Below are 24825 nucleotides of genomic sequence, written 5' to 3'. Positions count from 1 at the left end.
CTAGTTTGTAATATTGCGTAAGGCGTCATCCCAGTAGAAAATTAAAGTGTGATGTTATTGATGCCCCAAAATCTGAAAGCTCTTCAGAACATACATAACCAAAAATTAGGGTTATCACAATCAATAGGGAAATTAATTCATATAGATTAGTTTGTACAGCATTTGCTTTGCCTATACTGGTGCATACGGTTATGAAAATACAAAAAATATCTACACACCCTATTGACAGGATTTACTGCACGTAAGAACAGCTCAGAAGAAATACAAATATATTTAAAATGCATATCAGAACAGTCTTAATCATCTGCATTCAAATAATTTAAACTGGCAAGTTCCGTTATAATTTCAGAATGACGAGGGCACTATTATTATGCCTAATCCAAAATAATAACTGCCCGTGCAAAAATACCATTCTGATCGAGAAGGGGGAGTGGTCACAACCTACGACTACAGATTCACAATGAAAAGTGGTCCTGTTTAGAGTCTAAAAGGTTTAACAAGAATGTGTTGTCTAACGTGAAGTTTAATATTAAGAACCACTGTGAAAATCATTTCCGTTTCTGCTTTCTTTTTTTTCCAGTAATTATGTGTTGTTAAATAGTTGCAGTTCAACAGCTTCTCTTGCTTCCTTTTTGGTTGTGCATGCTGGGAAATTATTTTACAGAGCATTATTAACCTTTGAACAGCCTGTGTAGATAAAATATAACAGAGCCACTTGTACTACAGAGATTTTTAGTGAGGACTACAGCTGGTGTTTTATGAAATGCTGTACAATGACACCAGTTTATTTTTCCAAACATATTTCTCCTACCCAACGTAAAGTATCTGTAATGCACAAATACCAGATCAATACAGTTGTGCTCATGTTTACAAACCCCAAGCAGAATCTGTTTAGAAGGTGCTTAGCATTAAAAAAAAGTTTTATTTTTAGTACTGCCCTGAAGATGCCATATACAAAATAATTTACACAAATAATTGATTGCGTTAAGAAGTTCGCATACATTTAGTTTGTAACACTCATGTTTTCTTCTTGAGCGTCAATGATTGTTTGCCGCCTTTTGTGAAAGCTGCATGAGTCCCTCAATTGTCCTGAGTGTCAGAGCTGGAGATCAACATCGTATAGCCGCTGTGGGGAAGAACTCAAATGTGCAGAGCATGCTGGGAAACCAAAGAACTTGGATGATGTTTATCAAGAACAGTGGGCTGCTTCAGCACACAGGACGAACCAGAGACTCAAAACTATCACACATGATGCAAACAGTCATTGATGCTCGAGGAAGAAACACATTATAAAAAACAAGAGCATGTGAACAATTTTGTCTTGTGGAATATTAAGGTGAGACACTCCAGGTGAATAGGTTTAAAAAAATAACTAATAGAAATCACCATATTTTTCCCAGTTGATTGATTACATTTTTTGTATTTCAAGTGTTCTGAAATGTTATGTTTAAATATGCAAATGAGGCATCCTATTAAATATACACAAATTTGCATATATTCATATAACATAAATCTGAACACTGGATGAAGCCGGATTAAAATTGTTTGTTTCATTTTAGAGGTAAACGTTTTTAAAGAGGGAAATTTGGATATCTCCTTTTATCAATCCATAAATCAGAAAACAATACATTTTCACCATGTTTTTAGGGGTAAAATTGTATAAAATCAGGTATAAAATATCTATTGTAACTGAAATCTACAGACACAAATAGATAAACTGCAATACAATAACCACTTAAACGTGTATATGCATGTTTTCTTTCCACTAGTCTGAAACTACCCATTACAAAAAGCAAAATAGCCCAAAATCTCAAAAATGTCCAATGCAGGAAAAAACAAGGTTTTGCCTGTAGTGTCAAACAAATGCATAAGGGATGTACTAAAAAATAAAATAAAATGCAGTTTAAAAATTCTTCAAGGGGTTTGCAAACTTATAAGATGAACTGTACCTTGCATTCCCGTAATGGATATATTTGCATTTTTAGTCTTGATATTTTCAAGTTTTAGGCGAACATATACCCTTATATGTTCTTACATAGCAGATAGCGAAGCTGCATGTATTTATCTATAACGACTGCAGCATCCATTCCATAGAATCACCAGAGAACATATACGTGATGCACTTAAGCAATTATAATGCCTTTCAGTATAGTACAAAGGGCAAATAATGTATTTGAATGTAAAAAAAATGGCCACCCAACCAATGTCTAATTTTGCCTTTTGTTTCTTTATCAAAAGTGAGCTTTAAGTTGAATTTCATGGCTAGAGAAATACCACCATATCTGTTTAGGTTCTTCCTCACAGCATTTATACAAAGCAACTTAAAAGGGAACTTAAAATGTCTTATAGCTGTTTTGTAAGATTCTATTTTGCTAACATGCATTATTATTTCATAGAGGAAGAGGTCAGTATCTGGATGTTATTTATGAATATCTTTAATGAAGCAAACATATTTATAAGTAACTTCAAGACGTTTTGTTTTTTAATTAATAAATTAAAAAGTTAATATATTTCTAAAACGCATGAAGTTGATTTCTACTAAAATGATTAAAACTATAGAATTTTTATTTATGAAAGTTAGAAAAATCCACACTTCTGACAGCATAAAACGAGTGGGGTGGGGTTTCAAAGGCTTATATTTTAAAACGTCAGATACGTAACGCGTGCATTAACAATGGGATAACGGCAGAAATATTTTATAGCATTTGGGGGTATTTTAGTCACTTCAACTTTGTGCCTCAATACCGCGTTTTTGCATATTAGAAGCGCTCAGAAGTGTTGTGTACTCGTCCTTTAACACCTCATAACTGAGTGAATAAAGGGTCCCTTCTTTTTTTATATATTAAATTGCTTTGTTTTTAAATGCAATTGTTATGAAGTGATAACAGGCTGAAGTATAACAGGGTGAAACAGAAAAATGATTGTGCATAGTACACGCATACAGTAATAATACAAGCAAAAATCAATTACATGTAACGCCGTTCCGATTTTCAATAGTTTAAAAATATGCATGACAAAACTTACAAAAACAAAAAAAACACTTATTCCGCAAATCAAATGTACCGTTATATTTGTTTGCAGGTATGTGAACAGAATACAGATTTCGAGCACATTCACAGTAATACCGTTATTTGCATGTCACATCTATCAACCTGTTTTGTCACATACAAATGAGGCTTATGTACAAACTACTCTCAAGGGTTGATTCCTATGTTTCATTATTACCGAGAGTGTCTCAAACATGTCAAAGCGGTGAACTATTGTTTACACGGAGAAGCATAGACTCAGTACTTCATGGTGAACACGCATCTCTACTTTGTTTTGGCTCTGTGGTGGCAATGATAGTTGTGTAGTGGTTTCAATTTCAGTCAGATAGGAACATGGGGTGGGGTGGGGGGGTGGGGGTTTAGGATGGTCACTGACGTGACCTTGCTTGGGATGAGTTACTCCAGTCCGACAGTCTGTATTTGGTAGCTTCCAGCACAGTAGAAGTGTTTCATACAGCTCTCATAGTGGTCTTAGTGCATTAGTTTGGTCAAGCATCTCCTGGTACTAGTGTTCAATTTATTGTTGATAAACGAGGGGTTTGCCATATCATAGACGAGGCTAGCCGATAATCCACGAGTCGTTTTGATTTCATAATTCAGTATCGTGTCTACACGGGGCACGCAAACTGCAGGTTTTTTCCTTAGAACATGTTCTTTGTGACTTTCATTTTTGATATTTGATCAATGTATCTATGCCATACTAGTTTTGATTTTTTTGGTTATTTTCGAGAAATTGTATTGTAAATGTTTCTAATAAAACAAACTGAATAATCTGTCACTGCTACCCTGAATTCTGTTGCTCGCACACGTGATGATTTGAAACAAAACTGATTTTATTTATATATGTCAATAAAATACACAGTAAATTGCACAAATTACAAAACAATCAAATAAAGGATAAAAATCACCAAAAAATGTAAAAACAGAAGCGTTCACAGGTTCCCACGGTCACGGAAGTATCAGGGAATTTTAAAATCACCTGGAAAAGTCATGGAAATTAATAACATTTCAAAAAGCTCATAAATATTTCATCAACTAGAAATTGCTCTTTGTGGGTGCAATCTCTATACGATGAATTTCCCTTATCCGGTATTCAAGAGCGACTGGAAAGGTCATGTGGAAGTCACTGGTCAAAAGATGTGGGAACCCTGTAAAATACACAAGTTTCCAAATGTCTACGTAAAATCTATTCACCCAAGTTTAAAAAACCCAACAGCTGATAAACATCCATGTTAACTGAAAATGTATAAACCTATTTGCAGTATTCAGAGTCTTTGTTCAGGAGTCCCACTGGGAAAAGAACAGGCACGATGACAGAATCTTCCCAAAGCAGTAATTATCAACGACTCTGGCTAAACGGCTGATATTCAGCATAGCAGATTGATGCCATTAGCATAAATCTTACATGCAAGGCATTTAGGGAAGCACCTCGTGTCTTTAAACAAATGGCAACACTACTATAAAAATAAAGGCAAAAACACGAGCCGGCTGTCCTGTCCTGAGGCACGGAGGATCTGAACACCACCGCACACATATGCAAAGATAAAACCACACCAAAAGCCGTAGAAGACAGAAAAGGCAGGACAGTGAGTGAGATCTCAAGGGAACTACTGCTCTTCGGGTTACATGTAGCAGATAACAAGAGTGGCCAGTAAGGAATTCACTTCCAGTAAGAAAACCTCAGCAGTACATCACAAGCCATCAGTTCCCCTGCCTTGAAATATAATATGGTCAATGTACCCAATCATAGAAGCTCCTATTAGAAAACTGCATCCCACCTGCCGCTCATTTTCCAAGCAGAAAAAGGCTATTAGTCAAAAACAACACCCAGAAACCAGCTAAAGCAAAGCGAATCATGCAAATTTCCAACATCATAAAGTCAAAGCAGGAAAACAAACATCTGTACCCTGAGTAGGGATGGGAATCATAGGGATTTAAAGAAATAGTTCTCACAAAATAAAAAACTGTCCTAATTTGAGTAAATTATATGATAATATGATTGGATGAACAATTTTTTTTATAAATCTGGCACCTTAATTCATTTGTAGTAATTTAAGGTAAAAATGTAAGAACATTTGGAACACGGAACAAATCATAAATGAATAGAATAATAAATGATCTTATAATTTTATGGGGAGAAAAAGCACCACACAAGTGACATGTATACCACAAATGGTGTTTTCGTACTTTCAAATGTCAAAAATAATATGCCTGAAAGTTCATTGCTGATGTTAATGCACAGCTGGGAATAAATGAGATGCATACTGGTCATCATGACAACAAAAACTTTAAAGCGGCTCTATATTGTATATTTTATTATGCATAAAATAGCATAGATTTAGAATGCATAAGTTCAAGAAACGATAACCAAATCAAGTGTCATAAAAATAATCAAATAATTTAAGAACTTGTCAACGATTCCCAACCCTAAATCTGAACATACTGTACTCTTATTAAACATTACAGCACATACAGCCATTAACTTAACCCATTAGCATTACTCTGATCCACAGAAAACACTCCCAGCGCTTGTGCAAAATGAGTGCCATGACTGGAAGGAGAAATCCTTGAGAAATTCTGATCAATAATCTAGTGACGGATAAAAGCATGACAAAAAAGAAAGCACAGAATAACAAGATCATATTTGCATTCAATAAATACAAGAGGGCCGTTACAGTGTAAGAATTGAGCGAACTATGATGACCACAGTGTGAATTTCTCAGGTGTTGAGATGCCAAAAGATGTCAGACTACTTCTGCACTGGCACACTAAAGGAAAAGGAATATATAATTTCACAAGTGAATCCCCATTGTGATCAGAGACCATTCAAGAGTTACTTAAAAGTAGCATTACACATTCTATGCACTTTTTCTCACTCTTCCAGCCCATTGTTTGTAAGCAAACTGTCTGTGGCAAAAAGTGCAGGAATAAAATAAAAAGAGCAGCCACGTCTGAGCGCCCCAGCTAACTGCTCATTTCTAATAAGTCTGAAACAAGAAGCATGGCCTCTCATTTTTGAGAAAATCTTTGATCCATTCAATTTCAATATCTCTTGTTCTCCAATTTTGAAGATTATTACTCACTGATTCTGGGCATAACTAAGCAAGTCTATTACATACGTTAAGCACACCACGCACAGGGAATACAACGGTCATGGTCAACCTTGCAGCCCAGCCCAACAAAGTTGACGATTTTCCCCAGATCCCATGGTGGCGCTGTGGCAGCTCAGTTATTCTGACAGCAAGCACCCTGCTTGCCCGAATTCTGTGTGGGCTGCACGGTAATGGGAACCACTCTGGAACCACTGGGGGAGAAGCTGTCATCGCCACGCCCTGACATCTGCCTCTGGGACACGATACGGTAGATTTCTGTATGAGAGAGAGTCGGAATTCAGAGTTCAGCATGATGTAGGGTTGCCTGATAAACGTGATCTTTCATGCATGTTACTTACAGTGCAACAATTTTAGCTACGGTTCATTATGACACATAGAAATGAACAGTGTAACTGTGTAACACAGTGTGGCTGAAGAGAGGTATATCCCAGGCCAAACAAAGGAAAACGGCAAAAAAGCAAATCACTATTTCTGCGTGGCAAACTTTTAAAGTTTGACCTCAAAACACTGTTTCATTCATTCACAGCAGAGGATATCTGTGGTGTGGAGTTTGACGCCATCTAGAGGTAATACTAAATAACATACAAAAGCACCCTGGAATCTAAGAATACTGTCAAGAAATGTGTTATGTAAAATAGATATATAATTTTAAATAAACAAAAAAATAAATGAGAAAATTGTTCCTTGTTTTTTTAGGTCATTAATAATTTTCAATTAAGCAGATCCTCGCAACCCCAAACTCTCATTACTGTAATGTGACAAAATAATGCTATTATTTCAACTATAAATTATATTTATACAGTAATTGTAATTATTATGCTTTATTTCTAAATTAAAAACCTTTCTGGGTGATTTTTGTATTACAGCAATGACAACTGCTTTTTTCACATTTTTTTCAAATATTTAAAGGAATACCTCATGAAAAAAAAATCTGTCAAAATTTGCATGATTTGAGTAAATTATATGATAATTTAGATTTTTTTGATGAACTATTTCTTTATTATTCTGCTTATTATATTGCTTAAATTTTACTTTTTTTTATTAGTAATTTCAAGGGGGGAAATATATTCCATTCTTTTACCCTTACAAGTCTATTCTGAAATTAGTAATAAATAATAAATTAGTCATATTTAACAACAACAAACAAGAACAACAATAATAATTTTGTTTTGTTTTTGGAAAGCATCACAGAAGTGACAATTATACCACAAATGGTGCATTTCCACTTTTTAGGGGTGGGAAACAAATCACGTGCCTGAAAGTGTTTTTTGCTGATGTATATATTGTACATTTTCTGCATATTTTAATAGGATTCAGTTGAGAAGTTGAGCAGAATTGAATGTCAGAAACATCCAGTTCATAAAACATCCAGGTCACATTTCTCTCTAAAATTCAAAATGAACAACGTTTGAAAATGACCCTCATTGAAAATGAGTCTCATTATGGCAATGCATCTGGATGTTTAACTTTTGAGTATTTTCATGTCCATGTTTTTTTATATAATAATTCAATATATTAAATTATGCATAAATGCTTTGCTATTTAAATACTACTTCTCTCATTACAGTAATAAGAATGTTTTTAATTTAAAAAAAAATGACTGGTACATGTTCTTCAGTTTTCATGAGATTCACCTCCAAAAGCTTTGTGATATTCACCCTACTATATGATTTGTTCAGGACTGACCTGTAAGAATGGTCTGAAAGGCAAGTTCAACATTAGAAGAGTCCAGCGCTGAGGTCTCCAGGAAAGAAAGTCCATGCTTCTCTGTAAATCACACACACACACACACACACACACACACACACACACACACACACACACACACACACACACACACTATTCAATGTAGTACTTGACATCTCTAAACACCGAAAAATATAAAAGACGTTTTAAATATATCTAGCTTCCCAAATAAACATTATTTATCATAAACAAAAATGGTATAAATATTTAGATAGAACATAGACCAGCTAGCAAACTCTATTTCTGAGATAAACAAGTAGCATGCAATATAAACAACAATCATTACTGCATTCAGTACTCAAGATAACGGCGAAAAAGGTTAACAGCAGGCATCACAAACAGCAGAGCGCAGCACCAGAAACACCAAAGTCATGGTGTATTTTCAAAATATTTAAAAAGGTTTGCTGCATGGTTAAAATACGCTACGCGTCTTTAAAAAAAAAAAGTGTTTTAGGGAACAGTAAAGTGTAAAGTGTAAAGAAAAATAGGATGCCGCTTTCTGTCGTCTGTTTCCTTTCGCGCAGCACAAAAATTAACCGAAACTCTGCATACTAGGCTACTAAATACAATTTATTATTTAAGTAAAAATATGTTTCTCGTATAGGCCTGTTTATTCGTTTTATATATATGATGTTTTTCTCCGCTGGCAGAAGCGCTGCAGGTGCGTGATGTGATATGATATGACCATGTGAATCCTCATGTTTGTTGTTTGCTGCTTTTTGCACATGTAAAATTAATCCCCGGGAAACAAATGTTAGTATTTTTGAACAGGTCACAGACACATCCTTTCTAATTTAATTCAATTCTAATTTAAAATAATCTTGTCGGTTAATCGGTTAACGAGCGTCGGTTGTCGGTTAGGAAAAATAACCGAAATGAACATCCCTAAATGCAAAGTAATTATAACAGCATCATGGTATGAAGCTACATTTGCCAATTACCACCCTCTATTACTAATAAAACAATGAAGATAGCAAAGTATGTGGAGAGCATTGTGACTATATTGTTAATGGAATGCATTACACATAAATGAGTAATGCTAAATCAACATTGCCTAAAAATAGTTTACACAATTGAATATAATTTTATTAACAGTACTGCTTTAAAGGTTATATTGAAGTAGTGTTCAACTTCTCAGAGCCCAGAGAAATTAACATACAAACATATTATTTCCTGACCATGTGACTAAATAAAATCTGAGACATTCAAACTGACCAATCAGCGGCAAGACCTGTAATGTATAAACACCTCAGCCAATAGGCCTTGAACACTATCAGCACCTCTGTGACCTTTAAAGGCATTCCAAGTGACCTTTTTGGTTTTTACCAAGGGTATTTAACAATTATTTAGTTAACAAAAGCGGCATATTAGGTCTTATTTTTACTGTGAAATATTTAGTTAAATACAATTCATTACTATGTTCTGACTCCTTTATATAAATCTAGGTAAATTATATGAACAAGTCTAGTGTTTTCAGATATCATTTTATAACTTTGATTTGCCAGAAATAAAAACGTCAACTCTTGAGTAATTAAACTAGCTAATAAAGTCCTCACAACACTAACCTGCAAATGCTTTGGATTCATCCATAGGAACGGCCCTCAGATGGCGCAAGTCACTTTTGTTCCCTACTAACATAATGACAATATTGCTGTCAGCATGATCCTGCAGCTCTTTCAGCCAGCGCTCGGCGTTCTCATAGGTCAGATGCTTGGCAATGTCATAGACTAGCAGGGCTCCTACAGCACCTCTGTAATATCTGTGAACACACACACAGACATTTGAAAGATGCATTCATTATTCAGCAACAAATAACACATTTCTTCCACAATCTAAGGTGCCCAATAATAGTGTGATTACCAAGGAGTATTTGGCTGGTCATATGATCACAGTTACGGTGTGTGAAATAAAACAGATGTTATTAAAGTCTTCATCTTATCTGAGGGTACATCATTAGGGGCCAAACAGTGTTGTTTTCTTATTATTGAAATGCTTCCTACTTCATGAGAGTCTACGTACACCCATTGTACTATACTTTAAAAAGGCAAGCATGAATGATTAGAAATCTGGCACAATTATCCACCTTACATTTTTAATATAAGAGCGGGCTAGGCAATTTTTACCCTTGAATGTGCATTGTTTCAGGTGTCAGTTGCTTCCAGTTATTTTAACTATGCAAAAACAATCTATATTATTTTAATTTATTATCATAATCATGAATGCAAATGGTTTTACAATTTACTGCACTTTGTTATGCTTCTAGTTACCTCACACATTTGAGCTTCCATGTTTATCAATTATTATTTATAAAATACATTATTTAAAACTTTCTACAAATATCTAGTCAGGGACAGAGTGCAAGCATGGCCATCTAACATAATTCTGTATTTTTAGCCAAGCAGAATCAAGAATATTTCTATTCTGGTTAATGAACAGTACTTTATGTTAACTGGTCATCATACGTCTCAGAAGAAATAATAATATATAAAAAACTGCACTATTTTAACTCTAATTTGGCTCCGTTTAAGGTATTGTGAGAGTATTGTATTGTAAGATCAATTATTGTCTATCAAATCTTGACAAGAGTGAATTTTTTTATATGCCTAATATATCTATATTTTTAACCAACAGGCCTAGAAATTAAATCATTTAGTTTAATATGAGAATTAATTAAAATGATTCTGTTTATACTTTTTTCCAAGCACATTTTACCAATTTCAAACCACATCAATTTTAATAATTGTACCTGTAGACGATTGTACCTTTTTGCACACAAAAAGTATTCATAACATTACGATTGAACCACTGATGTCACATGGACTATTTTATCGATTTCCTTACTCCCTTTCTGGGCCTTGAATGTGTCAGTCGCATTGTTGTCTACGCAGGGTCAGAAAGCTCTCGGATTTCATTAAAAATATCTTAATTTGTGTTCTGAAGATGAATGAAGGTCTTACAGGTTTGGAACGACATGAGCGAGAGTAATTAATGATGGAATTTTCCATTTTTGGTGAACTATTCCTTTAATAATTATGCATATCTGAATATTAGCCTTTTTATTTTTTTACTTCCAGCCCCTGTTAACAACTATAAATCACTTATAAATGACTATGTACAAATCAACAAAAAACAAATCATTGTTAAAAAACAATATGATCAGAATATTGACTTTCCGAATAATTATGCACACACTTTTTTATTATTTATTATATTATATTGATTTTATTAACTATATTACATTTTTTTATTACATTTTATTTAAAAATGATATATATTTTTTTTAATTGTGCACAAAACAAAAGACATTTTAAAATGAGTTGATGTCTTGATAGATTCTATGAAGACACTTACGCTGATGTGATGGCCCTGTATCTCTCCTGTCCAGCCGTATCCCAGATCTGGGCCTTGACGGTCTTGCCCTCCACATGGATGCTGCGTGTGGCAAACTCCACCCCGATGGTGCTCTTGCTCTCCAGGTTAAACTCATTGCGGGTGAAGCGAGAGAGCAGGTTACTCTTGCCCACACCCGAGTCGCCGATCAGAACCACTGCGAGTGAAGAGGACACGGGTGCGTGAAATCAACAGATTTTTATGGTGCTTTTAAACGCTATTGTGTTTGCTATTGTCCCTGGAGACACACATGACACTGTAAGAGCTCTTTCGAGCAGATTCCATTTGTGCGCTTGCAGGAACCGGCCTCCCTCCGCCGCACAACAGCAATTAGATTTGAATATTTCACACACAAAGGGTGTGTTTCCACAAAGCTTTTAACAATGAATGTAAAGGGCATGACTGAAGAGCAACTCCCTTTTTCACCCACACAGGTAGGACTTACGAAATACTGGGAACGTCTGTGTCTCCTGCTGACAATGGCAAAAATGGAACAGATATTACTGAGAAATTATATTTACAGTTAAGTTTAGTAGTTTAGGGTCGGTAAGACTTTTTTACCTGCTGACAATGGCAAAAATGGAACAGATATTACTGAGAAATTATATTTACAGTTAAGTTTAGTAGTTTAGGGTCGGTAAGAAATTAATACTTTTATTCAGCAAAGATTCATGAAATTGATCAAAAGTGACAGTAGAGACATTTATAATGTTACAAAAGATTTCTATTTCAAATAAATGCTGTTATTTAGAACTTTCTATTCATAAAGAAATTTGTCACAGTTTCCACACAAAAAAAAAATATTAAGCAGCAAAACTTTTCAAATCAGGATATCAGAATGATTTCTAAAGGATCGTGTCATTAAAGACTGGAGTAATGTCTGCTGAAAATTCAGCTTTGCATCACATGAATAAATTATATTTTAAAATATCATATTCAAAAAGAAAATGTTATTTTAAAATTGTAATAATATTTCATTACTGTCTTTACTGTATTTTTGATCAAATAAATGCAGTCTTGGTGAGCAGAAGAGACTTAAAACATAAAAATCTTACAAAATAGTGTGCGAATTGTTTTTAATCTTTTTTATTTTTTTATGAAATCAGTGCAGCCTAGGTGGGCATACTGTAAGAGATAAGAGGAACACTTTCATGTAAAATAATAAAAGATGCTTCAAGGACATCAAATCTCATATATTTAGATTTGTGAAAGTGAATATGATTTCAAAGCTTTTGTTGAGGGAAAGATTATTAGTTAATGACATAAATTCCAGTCTATTCATCACACAGAGATGTTGTGAGACTTCAGAAGAAGACTTGGAACATAACATGAAGGTGATTAAATAATGACAATTAAAAAAATTTTATTCAATGTAAACCTGAAATAAATTGGGTTAATGTTGCCAACTCGTCAACATGAATCAAGAACGAAATCCATAACGGAGGTCTCAGCTAATAATAATATCTGAGTTAGGCACACAGGAATGCACTAGAGACTACTGCTTGTTTTAAAGCTAGTGGACAGACATGTTTAAAGAGCAGAGCGGTGATTGAACAGCACTGATTGATTCATGGTCAAACACCAAAAGGTGCACGGACAGCTTAGACACATGGAGATCAAGGGCAGAACTTTGACTAATGGAAGTGTCAAATTCATGGACATAACCACCGCATTTGATTCATTAGATCAAAGGAAAGTTTTTAAAACCTCCTGAATGCAAACCCATCCTGAGAAGGACCTGATTTATACATGTATAACCGGTTTAACTGTGCTTATATTGCTGACACTATTAAGTTTGGATAGTGCACTTTCAAGCCTATATGTTAAAAAATAGGGGGTGACAATTAACGCTACATGAGAATTACAACGCAAAACAAGACATATTAGGAGAAGCCAATCATGTTGTGTATTATAAAATCAAGCAAAAAATGTCACATAGAAATGATTAAAATGTATGCATGCCTTTTATGCATTTGCCCTGTTGGAAAATCCATAGTAAGAAGGTAGTTGTGTTTTGGAACACGACACTTGGTTCTACCAGCTCTAAGATGATCATAAGCTGGTTTGCCTGCCACCATGTCCTAAAAACCAGCTTGTCCAGCCAAAGCCAGTGTGACCAGCTGGTTTTTTGCTTGTCCGAGGTGGTCTAGCAGCGACTGACCAACTTGGACCTGCTTGAAAGAGTTGCAAATCACAGCTTGGATATGCTAATCTGTGTTTTAGGATAGAAAAAGAAGACATCCTATGACAAGGGAGACAAAGCAACACATGAAGACGACATGCAGGAGCTCTTCTGAAAGTCAGCTGCTCTTGAAGTGCATAAACGAACGTGGTGCTCACCTTTAAAGAGATAGTCATACTCGTCCTCTCTACCCGTCATGGCTTTAATCTTCTTACCGGCTTAATAACAAGTCCGTGTTTTCAAATATAAAGACGTTATGCTCTTCTGGAGAACCACAAGGCGCTCTTCAAGGAAACTTTGTTTATGAGACGCATCAGTTGATCACTTGCGCTTCATTACTACGTGCGTTTCATGCGTTAAAGACTCTCAGAATCAAAAAATTAAAAATATACTATTTATTTCCTTCTGTCGACGGGTATAGCCTATATAAAGTAGCCGTTAAGAGAAACAGGTTCCGAATAAGCTAAACATTACAGCTAATCAACTTTGATACGATGTTGCCGAGCTACGTCAACCAAGTTTCGCCCTGCTGTCTCATCTTAAGGCAACCACTTACGTCATTGTGCTGAGATGTAGCCCCGCCTTTCCGATGATCTTATTGGCCAACTAACCTGTCTGTCACACGAGTGTTCCTCTGTGACCCAATGAAATGTTTGATGGGGCTTCCGTACAGGTGTGTAACGTCACAGGTGTGTCTTTTATAGTTGTCGTCAGGCAATATAAACAGAGTATAATGATACTAAAATATAATCAATATACGCCTTTGAATAAAACTATAAAGTATAATAAAACACGAGGTAGTCTATCAGTACATTAGAAAAATAGCTTTAAAAAAAAAGCACGGGGCCACGGGTATATTTCAGGTGAGCTCTTCCACATTCAACAGCGTGACTTCGCTCACTGCTTCACAGAGGATGATGGGACCTGAAAATGCCACGTAGGAGGCAATGAGGAGGCAGGGCTGTGCACCATTCAGAATTACACATATGAGATTATTAGTCAGTCATCAGTGTTTGAAAATGAAATGCCACTTCAGTAGAAATTTAATTTATATATTCTTTCAAAAACAAAAACTCTCTCTCTCTCTCTCTCTCTATATATATATATATATATATACTGAAGACTGGAGTAATGAATGCTGAAAATTCATCTTTGCCATCATAAATTATATTTTCAAAATATATTTTAAAATAGAAAGCAGTTCTTTTGAATTGTAACAATATTTCACAATATTACTATTTTTACAGTATTTTTCATCAAATAAATGCAGCCTTGGTGAACATAAGAGACTTCTTATAAAGTTCCAGTTAAGAATTTATATATATATATATATAGTGGTGTATTTCACAATTAATATAAATAATCATAATTATTCCAACATTTATGATTGCCAGTCCTGAGCCAGTTCCAATTCAAACTGGTCAAATCAATTCATATTCCAAGTCATATTTATTATTCTGTTTATTGAATGATGATGATTCATAAATATTCAGTGTGCATTTTCAAACTTTTGTGAGTAGTCAGATTTATTTCCCTTTTGTGTTGTTGTTGTTGTTTGCAAACTGCACTTGAGACTCATTGTGAAAAACAAAACAATTCAGATATTTTTCACACATAGTTCTGCTTTAATTCTTATTGGAAAATGACATGCTCTGTATATTTCTTTATTGTGTTAACAGCAGCAACTGATAGGGTAGAGCGGGGGGGAAATGCAGTGTAATTTTTCTCTGTGAAACAAAAGTTAAATGTGTCCAGAAGAGTTCTCATAATTTTAGTGACAATGGCATAAATTACAAACCAAGTATGAAAAATGTCAGGATTTTTCATGTTATTAGATTTTTTACAAAAATAAATTTTGTCCCAAGGGGGGGGGTGTTTTGCCCCACAGTTTGGGGGAGAGTGGATTTAAAATCCCCCCAGTCTGACAAAGCAATTTGATTTACACATTTACAGCTAAATCAGAGTACATGCAGTATTCTTTAAAAAGAATATAATCAAATAATTATGAATTACAAAATTATAATAGCATTGTTAGCTAATGCTAACTGGCTAGCTAACTAGCTACCTGATGCTAACTTGAGGTAATTTTTAAATATAAAGTCCATATAATTTAATCCAACCACCTAGTTAGAATACATTTGATGGGAAAACAAAGGATTTGATGTTCAGGACAGAGTAACAGTAATTCAGCAATGCCCCCTGGGGGCGTTTTGCCCCACAGATTAGGTTTGAAAAATGTTTTTGTCAATCTGAAAATATAATTATAGTTTTCTTAAATAACACATACTCCCTATCTACAGGCCTTACTATTCTCATATCATATATAACTGTGATGTTCTACAAAACAACAAGCTTTAAAACACTTTTTGCCGAAAATGAGATCACTTACTGTGAAATCCGTTTTCTCTCAGGTTCATCACCAGTGTAAGCTTCATGCTGAATATTTCTACATCACTCTTGTCAACGTAGCCCATATTTACAACAAAAATGTATCTTGACTTATCTAGTGGTTATTTTGGGAAAAAGAGTAGGGGGGGCATTTCCTCCCACGCTACCCTAATACCTGCAGCATCAGCATTCATTTATAAAGATATAAATCAACACTTTGCTTATAAATCTTTTATATATAGATTTTAATAGCACAAAATATTACATTCGTGCTGATTAGTTTTAAATAATAATTTTAAAAAAATCTTTACCATATGTGTGTGCGCGCGTGTGTGTGTGTGTTTTCAATTATCTTCATTAGGCGTGTTGAATAAATCAAATTAAAAACTAAACAGTCTGGATGAACATGTAAATCAAAAAATATGTTCTTTCCTCCATCTTACGCTAATTAAAGTGATAAGGTTATTTGTCCAGCATCTATTGATCTTAATAACTTGAGTAAGATGAAAAGCTTGTTGTATTCCTCATTTGTAAGTCCCTTTGGATAAAAAATTATGTTAAGTGAATATATGCAAGTATATTCAAAAAGAAAGAAAGAAAGAAAGACAGGTTTGGCATGACATTTCATAAATAATACAAACAAAAATATCCTACTGAGAGGGAACATTTAACATTGAAATTAATTAAAATTGACATTAATCCTTGTCAAACCTGACAAACATTAAAATGCCTTTTAATTGTTACATAATATTTAACAATACAAATATGGCTGTCAGTCAATGAAATGGATTTCCTTTTGTTTTTTATCATACTCGTTCTTTCTCAATGATAACTCTACTGTACAAGCTGAATTCACAACTCCATTAGGACCCTCATAAGGTCCTTCTATTCGATATGTTCTTTCACAGGTTCTTACAGCAGGCCTGCTTTTCCTCCTGTGCGTCTTCTGCTGGAGCTTTAGGCTGGGATAATGTCACAGCATTGATAGAGCCTCGGGTCACTTCTTTGCTGCTCACCTTTTTATGGATTTCTGAAAGAAAGAGATCAAACAATGACAGCATGATTATGATAATGAAGCCAAGTGCTTACACTATTTCAAGCCTGACTGAAGAGGAGAAACCCAGAGGGCAAGAAACACATGTAAAGTACATGTAAATATGGTGTGATGTGTTCAGAATAAACAGTAGCTACCTGTAAGCACAGTGTTGAACGCTGCCTCGACGTTTACTGACTCCAAAGCAGAGGTTTCCATGAACAGAAGATCATTCTTTTCTATAAAAAAAGAATGATGAATATCAAGATTGATTTTGGTTGACAAAGTCAGTATTGTGCTAAATGATATATAATATATACTCTCTAAGAGGAGTCCGTAAAAATACAACCTAATGTGCTATGAAGGAACTTTCTGTACTAATTTTTTTTTTTTTACAGGTGTTTAACCCATCATTTGAATTATGATTTGAGGGTTTAATGAAATGTCTGTAAATTTAACAGAAAATGAACTGGTGATTTTAGGACATTATCCATTTCATATAGATTTTTTTTCTTACAGTGGGGGTTTCACTGAATTAAAAAAAAATAGGTTAGACTGGATAATAGACTAGAAATGTAAACTACATTCATTTACATTTCCGTTAACTCTAAAACACAATGCAATGCAGTGCAAAATTCAAAATACAGGTAAACACCTTCAAAGTTCCTTCATATTATTCAGTACATTGCGCCAGATTTACAGTACATTTTTACTGGTTTTCTTTAGAGTGAAGTTTTTTTTTTTATTACTGGCCCTTTATATGGGTTTATAGTGGCTTATTTTACTGTCAGGAGTGCATAGAATATAAAAAACAAATTTACTATAAAAAATGGTGGTAATCAAATAAATTTATAAAACTATCAATTTAGGTAATCTTTTAAAATGTAGTCAAACAAAAATGCTAAAATTTCTTTTATTTTTAATAAATAGAATAATTATTATTTTTAATTAAAACATGGAGGAAGCATTTTAATATTCCTTAAAATTGTTTAATAAATGTTATAATAATAATAATTATTATTATTATTACTTTAAGAAGTACATTCTACTGTGCAATAGTAATATACATGATTTCATAATTTCTCTAAGTTAGAAAGAACATTTATTTTGGCAGGTTGTAGTGAAAAGCTTTGAGTTTCTGTGTGTTTTAATAAATTGTATTATTATTATATTTGTTGTAATTTCTTCAAGTTAGGTGGAACTTTCATTTCGAAGGTATGTCGTGAAGACCTTTGAGTTTTTGTGTGAATTATGTGTAAACTGGTATAATATAATAAGGTGTCTTCAGTAATGACCTGCAAAGTCCTTTGCGTCCGCTGTTGGAACAGATCGTACTGCTGACAGGTCCGTTTTGTTGCCCACAAGCATCACTACGATATGAGGATCTGCGTGATCATAGAGCTCCTTCAGCCAGCGCTCGACACTTTCATACGTCAAGTGCTTTGAAATGTCATAGACTAGTAGAGCTCCAACCGCTCCTCGATAATATCTGAGATACAGGAAAACAGATCACATCAGATCAGATGACTGGATTAACTTCCTTTTTTGAGTGAGCAGAACACTGTCATAAAACATGGTCATAAGCAAGATCACATAATGAAGATGGTTTAGATCAGGGGTGCCCAAACTCGGTCCTGGAAGGCCGGTGTCCTGCAGAGTTTAGCTCCAACCCTAATCAAACTCACCTGAAGCAGCTAATCAAGCTCTTACTAGGCATACTAGAAACTTGAAGGCAGGTGTGTTGAGGCAAGCTGGAGTTAATCTCTGCAGGACACCGGCCCTCCAGGACCAAGTTTGGGCAGCCCTGGTTTAGAAGAACAACAGGTGAGAAACGAATTGTATAGCAATGGGTGGTGAAACATGATGTGCTACATTTTTCTAAATTTGCTAAAGAATAGATGAATGACAATTTACATGCAGTTAATAATGTATTTGCATACAAACATATTCAGAGTATGAGCGAATTACTTAAACGGACAGTTCACCTGAAATTCTATTATTCTGTAAAATTTAGTTCAATTAAAATAAATGTCATCATCACCTCACCAGACTGCTTTTTTAATTTTTAAAATAAATTCCTATTTTTGCATTAAATTGATCAAAAGTGATTGTAAAGACTTTCACATTGTTACAAAGCATTTCTAAATGTTGTATTTTTGAACATTCTATTCAGTAAAAAATATAAGAATAAAGATAAGATAAGATAATAAGAAGAAATGTTTCTTGAGAAGCAAATCAGCATATTAGAATGATTTCTGAAGGCTCATGTGACACTGAAGACTGGAGTAATGATGCTGAAAATTCACCTTTTCTGGAATAAATTACATAAATTACATTTTAAAATATATCCAAACAGAAAACTGTTTAATTTGCAATAATATTTCACAGTATCACTGTGATTTCTTTTACTGTATTTTTAATTAAATAAATGCAGAAGAAGAATGAGCAGAATAGACTTTTTTCAAAAACATTAAGAAAATCACACCTACCCACCCCAACAGTAGTGTATAATGTAAGTAAGAAATAAAAATAATTAACTACAGTAAAAAAAATCAAAGTTTTTTTTTTATTAATTTATTTTTATTTGAGCGCACAGCTATTGTCACCATTCCCTTTATGAAAAAGTGTTTTATGTTCCACAGAAGAAGAAGAAAACAACAACAACAACATGATACTGAGTAATTGACATAATTGTCATTTTTGGGGAACTATGGGCATGTTTACTTCTTTAACACCACCATTTATTATACCATGTTAAACTCACGCAGAAGTGATGGCCCGGTACCGCTCCAGTCCGGCAGTGTCCCAGATCTGAGCTTTGATGGTGAGACCGTTTAGCTGCACAGTTCTTGTGCTGAACTCCACTCCGATGGTCGTCCGGCTGTCATGATTAAACTCATTCTTGGTGAACCGTGACAGCAAGTTGCTCTTGCCAACGCCAGATTCTCCAATAAGAACCACTGCAACAAATCATGGAGGTGCGTATGAGTCTGGAAAAGCTTGGTGTATTAAGCTACCAACTACCAAAACCACTGCATGGTGTATTAAGCAACATTCAGTTGTGTAAAATCAACGATTAGTTGTGGATTAAAAAGCCAGCCACTCACAAAGTCATGATGTAATTTGTTGTCTTGGACTTTTGTGGCAAGTAACTCTTCAATAACAAGTGCAACATTGAGAGGCAAAATGTACTGTACAGTCACAAATCTGCATCATTATTATGAAATTGTCCAGGCTTGTTGTTCATTAAAACTTGAGACAGAAGCAGATATAATCATCATATCCTTCTTTCAAAACAAACCAACACTGGATGAACAGTAAGTCCCAGTATAGCACTCCTTATGAAAACTCAGAATGACTCAAACATGTCAAAAGTAAAATCAACACTCCACCCATGTAGGATTATTATGACATTTCTGGGATTGGAGTTAATTTATCATATTATGTCAGGAGAGGGGGCAATTATGCACATAAAAAGGAAAAATAGTATTAGAAAACAAGAATCATACAAGGTTTAAGCATACAGGTACATCTCAATAAATTAGAATGTCGTGGAAAAGTTCATTTATTTCAGTAATTCAACTCAAATTGTGAAACTCATGTATTAAATAAATTCAATGCACACAGACTGAAGTAGTTTAAGTCTTTGGTTCTTTTAATTGTGATGATTTTGGCTCACATTTAACAAAAACCCACCAATTCACTATCTCAACAAATTAGAATATGGTGACATGCCAATCAACTAATCAACTCAAAACACCTGCAAAGGTTTCCTGAGCCTTCAAAATGGTGTCTCAGTTTGTTTCACTAGGCTACACAATATGAAATAAATGAACTTTTCCATGACATTCTAATTTATTGAGATGCACCTGTATTATAGAAGCCTATAAGTATTAAAGGAATATCTCACCCCAAAATGAACATTTGCTGAAAATGTATCACCTTCAGGCCATCCAAGATGTAGATGAGTTTGTTTCTTCATAGGAACTGATTTGGAGAAATTTAGCATCACATCACTTTCTCACCAATGGATCCTCTGCAGTTGTCATCTTGTGAAGTGAAAAGTGGATTGTTTATAAGAAACAAATCCATCAAGGTGTTTTACATTTACATTTAATCATTTAGCAGATGCTTTTATCCAAAGCGAACAGCATTCAAACCAACAAAAGAGCAACAATATAAGTGCTGTGACAAGTCCCGGGTAGTGTAAAGCAGCACATGTTAGAGGGTCAAGTTATTATTATTTTATATTGCTTATATATTAAACAATATTATCGACTTATATTTTAGCCAGAAGCAACTGTTTGAAGTTAAAACATGATGAGTTATAGTGATGAGTTTATTACAAACAAGCAACTTTTCACTTCACAAGACATTTACTGATGGACTGGAGTCGTTTGGATTGCTTGTGGATTATTGTGATGTTTTTATCAGCTGTTTGGACTCTCATTCTGACGGCACCCATTCACTTCAGCATTCAGCAAGTGATGTAATGCTATATTTCTCCAAATCTGTACCCATAAAGAAACAAACTCATCTTCATCTTGGATGGCCTGAACATTTTCATTTTCAAATTTTTTTTTTGGTGCACTATTCCTTTAATTAATGCACAAATATCTGTTTGCAATTAAAGTGTTTGATATTTGAATGTAATTTCAGATTAAACCACCAGCACAGGTGATAAACATGGCCCTTTAAATGATCGTGATCTTACATGCTTTATATAGTTTACTTTAAAACTTCCTGTTCTTTCTGCTTCAATCTAACCGTAATGAAACCAACAAAAAATGCAGGTCACTTTAAGTAGTCTGTGATTTGGTGTCATTTAAAGAATGCTCTAGCGGATCATTGTTTCACAATGGGTTTTAACAGGTACAACTATTTCCTCTCCCATACTGAGTAATTTAACTGAGTAATCTTGTGTAAACAAACTCTTGTTGTCATGGAAATCAGATTTCAACCAACCTATAGGACTCAGTTTCTTTTTTGGTAAACTCAGAGCTTTAAAAACAGGAGGATTGCACATGGTACTTCCAAATAATAATAAATACATTTTTTGTTTAAATATAAAAAAATATATAAAAATGTGCAAAGCAAATGACACCTTGTTTTTCTTATCACAATTGCTTTATGTATTCCTCTATAACTGATTTATTCTTGAGAAAATACCAATATTACTCTACAACGGCAAAACAATTAAATGAATGCTTGCAGATCATAAAACTAACTAAACACCATCGAAAAGAGTCCAAAGCTCCATCAGGGATTTATATACTATATGGAAGTGTCAAATCTTACCTTTGAAAACAAAGTTGTAGGCCTCATCAGACCCCATATTGTCTCTCCTGTAAGCAGATCTTCCTTCACTAATCGATTTTAGTGCTAGTGCTGCATGAGTCAAAATCCCAACCAATTCCAAGGAAACCTAAGAATGTAAGTTCCCCTTCTCTATGCAGTGGCTGACCTGAAATAGCAGAAAAACAGTAAGGAATATAAATGAAACTCCACCGTTAATGGTGGACAGTTCAGTTGTTTGTACAAGGAACTAGCCTTGTTATTTAGCCTGGCAGTTCCGCTATCAAATGTGCCTTACCTGGGGGAAGTGGGCGTGACTTTAGGTGCGCTCAAGTCAGGTCAAACAGGTAGGGCGAGAGCAGGTGCAGTCATATGAAACTGGGTGCAATAGTGCACCTGTTCAGCCAATGAAACGATGACATACACACCATATGCAACCAATCGCTCTTTTGAAGCAGTTTCTCCTAAGATCAGTAAGGCATTTGTCATGGATTACATGGTTAATTACTGCTTGAACACAAATATTATAGAGAGTTTCTGCAGGTTTTATGAAGATCAATTTTATGCTTTTTAAGACCAAGAAAACAGAATATAAGGAATAATTTGAATGGAACACAAAACATCAGTATGGTCTATAAATGTAAATGTCTTGAAGATACAACTTCCAATTGATCTTCATTACTTTTGAATTAATTATTCAAGCATATGGCTTGAATACCTTTGCTCCCAACCACTAGAATATGGAAATAACTAAAAAAAAAAAAAAAGCTACAAAAAAGTGACATTCTTCCATCAGAAGTTTTGTCTTATTTTATAGTACAAATGTTTAAAGATTCTTAAATCTTGCTTTAGAAGCAAAATGACAATATAAGAAGTCTTGTTTTATGAGAAACTGACCAAAATGAAGTGAGCTTATGATTAAATTTGAACAAATATCTGGCTCAAAAATGTTTTCATACCCCACTGACACATATTTGTTCTTGTTTTAAGTATAACCTCAATTAATTTTGTTCCATTTCTCAGAAAAAGAGACTTCATATCTTTTTGCATCTCAAGTAAATGTACCTAGATTTAAGGATGCTTAGATATTTGTACTGAAAAACAAGACAAAAACACAAAAGGAAGATATTTTTGCAGATTTAATGCCAAGAGTTTATGAATTCAAGATTTAGTGCTCTGATTTAAGAACTTTTACAGCTTTTACAATTTGTAAAAGTGTGACTCTAAGACCTTTTTAAGAAATGCAGAAACCCCAAACTAAGACAAAGTGATATTTCATTATGACACACAATTTTCAGCTGAATGAAATGCGTATAAAATATTCCTTATTTTGTATATTTTTGGTTCAACGAATATTATTCCAGATGTAATTAATAAAAAGCAACAATTTCTTGTTTTAAAGGTAAAATAACAACATGTAACAAAAAATTATTCAAAATGTATTTCATATTGTTGACACTGACTGCAAAAATACTGAGACATAAACGAAGAAAAGGGAAAATGCAGTTCAAATGTAATTATTAATGATTTATGCAAAGCATTATTTTGGATCTAATAGCCACACAGTTTGATATAGCAATCATATAGAGTATGCAAATAAATAAAGCCATAGATAATATATTATAAAGGCCAAGATCTTCAGAAGTTTCTGTTTCAATGTACACAAATACACAGAAGTACATCCTACGACGCTGCCACTTGTGTTAGTGGTTCCTCAAGGTACTGCACTAAAGCTTCAGCCTGTGAACATAACAAACAGTTACTTTGATTGCTCATGAAAATACATGCCATGTGAATTTGTTTCTTAGTAAATAGGAGTTATTATATATACACACCAAATCTCACCTTGGCTTTAAGCATCCCAAAGCCTACTGTCTCCTTGGCATACATGCAAAGCAACAAGTTTGCAACACGTGTAATGGCCACCCTGCCCTCCTGTAATATGCAGCACGTTGTAAAGAAAACTATTGTAGAACAATACAATAGTTCATCATGTTAGTATTATTTCTGGCATGGTGCAATTCCAAAAAAGCACATATGTTTGGTAAACCCGGACACGGCCTATAGCATCTGCTGTGCTGAATTTGTGCATATCTTGTATAATGCATATGTTATTGCATACGTCAAAGATCAGCATTCACAATCATTTAATATACAAGTAACCCAACTGTTCAATTTCATTCCTACCATACAATCCATCAGAATGAATTTCAGTTTGTCCTCATTAAAGGCCTGGTGTCCGTTTTTGTCGTAAGCTGCCCAAATGTTGCTGGCAATGGCTGCAGTGACTCTTGCATCAGTGTCTCCATATCCAGAATATGCCAATAGAGAGCCTTCATTATTCAATAACCTAAAATACAACAAAACACAACAATAGCACTTCATATATATGCCTTTGACCTGTAAAGTGGCCAAAAAACTAAAACCAATATCAACCAACTTAAACCAATTAAATAATTTTGCCCAATGAACACTAATTCATTAAAGGTAAACAGGTGTTTTGGTGGTTTTTAGTGGATGTTTGTCAGTTCTCCTTGAGTTCACGCAGGTAAATATTAAACAAACTTATTTTTTAGTCATGATTTGCTTGAAAGGTGTGTGTGTGTGTGTGTGTGTGTGTGTGTGTGTGTG

At 34.3% G+C, this 24825-nt stretch overlaps 3 protein-coding genes across 4 annotated transcripts in view; all 3 read right to left on the bottom strand.

The window, feature by feature from the left end:
- Positions 1-3933: 3933 nt before the first annotated feature.
- LOC107671462 (ras-related protein Rab-11A-like) lies at positions 3934-14155 on the bottom strand. Its single transcript, XM_016464384.1, has 5 exons — positions 13637-14155; positions 11258-11453; positions 9472-9665; positions 7847-7927; positions 3934-6415 (listed from the first exon to the last, which is right to left on the bottom strand). The coding sequence occupies exons 1-5, from the start codon at positions 13674-13676 to the stop codon at positions 6273-6275; spliced, it is 654 nt and encodes a 217-aa protein (XP_016319870.1). The 5' UTR covers positions 13677-14155; the 3' UTR covers positions 3934-6272.
- A 1630-nt stretch (positions 14156-15785) lies between these two features.
- Positions 15786-22949, bottom strand: LOC107671436 (ras-related protein Rab-25-like). Its single transcript, XM_016464357.1, has 6 exons — positions 22493-22949; positions 22198-22363; positions 19664-19859; positions 18195-18388; positions 17058-17138; positions 15786-16896 (listed from the first exon to the last, which is right to left on the bottom strand). The coding sequence occupies exons 2-6, from the start codon at positions 22232-22234 to the stop codon at positions 16769-16771; spliced, it is 636 nt and encodes a 211-aa protein (XP_016319843.1). The 5' UTR covers positions 22235-22363; positions 22493-22949; the 3' UTR covers positions 15786-16768.
- A 346-nt stretch (positions 22950-23295) lies between these two features.
- LOC107671438 (ragulator complex protein LAMTOR2) overlaps positions 23296-24825 on the bottom strand; it is a 2065-nt gene continuing 535 nt past the window's right edge. The window contains exons 2-4 of one of the 2 annotated variants that reach the window (XM_016464359.1): positions 24382-24544; positions 24030-24129; positions 23296-23934 (exon numbers count right to left, since the gene is read on the bottom strand). In XM_016464359.1, the coding sequence (XP_016319845.1) occupies positions 23930-23934; positions 24030-24129; positions 24382-24544 (268 nt within the window). In that variant the 3' untranslated portion in view covers positions 23296-23929. The remainder of the gene's footprint in view (positions 23935-24029; positions 24130-24381; positions 24545-24825) is intronic. The other variant, XM_016464358.1, reaches the window with a different exon arrangement.

The sequence above is a fragment of the Sinocyclocheilus anshuiensis genome, unplaced genomic scaffold, assembly GCF_001515605.1.
Source record: "Sinocyclocheilus anshuiensis isolate Anshui unplaced genomic scaffold, SAMN03320099.WGS_v1.1 scaffold552, whole genome shotgun sequence".
NCBI lineage: Eukaryota > Metazoa > Chordata > Actinopteri > Cypriniformes > Cyprinidae > Sinocyclocheilus > Sinocyclocheilus anshuiensis.
The sequence above is the reverse complement of the archived record's forward strand: the minus strand, read 5'-3'. Positions and strand labels throughout refer to the sequence as shown.

Bases quoted from the DNA above. Each gene is read 5' to 3' on its own strand.
- LOC107671462 (XM_016464384.1), bottom strand. From the start codon at position 13,676: ATGACGGGTAGAGAGGACGAGTATGACTATCTCTTTAAAG. The intron at 11,454-13,636 runs GTGAGCACCACG...CTTCACTCGCAG, and splicing joins GTATGACTATCTCTTTAAAG to TGGTTCTGATCGGCGACTCG. The intron at 6,416-7,846 runs GTCAGTCCTGAA...TCTCTCATACAG, and splicing joins CTTTCAGACCATTCTTACAG to AAATCTACCGTATCGTGTCC.
- LOC107671436 (XM_016464357.1), bottom strand. From the start codon at position 22,234: ATGGGGTCTGATGAGGCCTACAACTTTGTTTTCAAAG. The intron at 18,389-19,663 runs GTGAGTTTAACA...CCTGTATCTCAG, and splicing joins TACCGGGCCATCACTTCTGC to ATATTATCGAGGAGCGGTTG. The intron at 17,139-18,194 runs GTCATTACTGAA...CTTTTTTTATAG, and splicing joins GGACGCAAAGGACTTTGCAG to AAAAGAATGATCTTCTGTTC.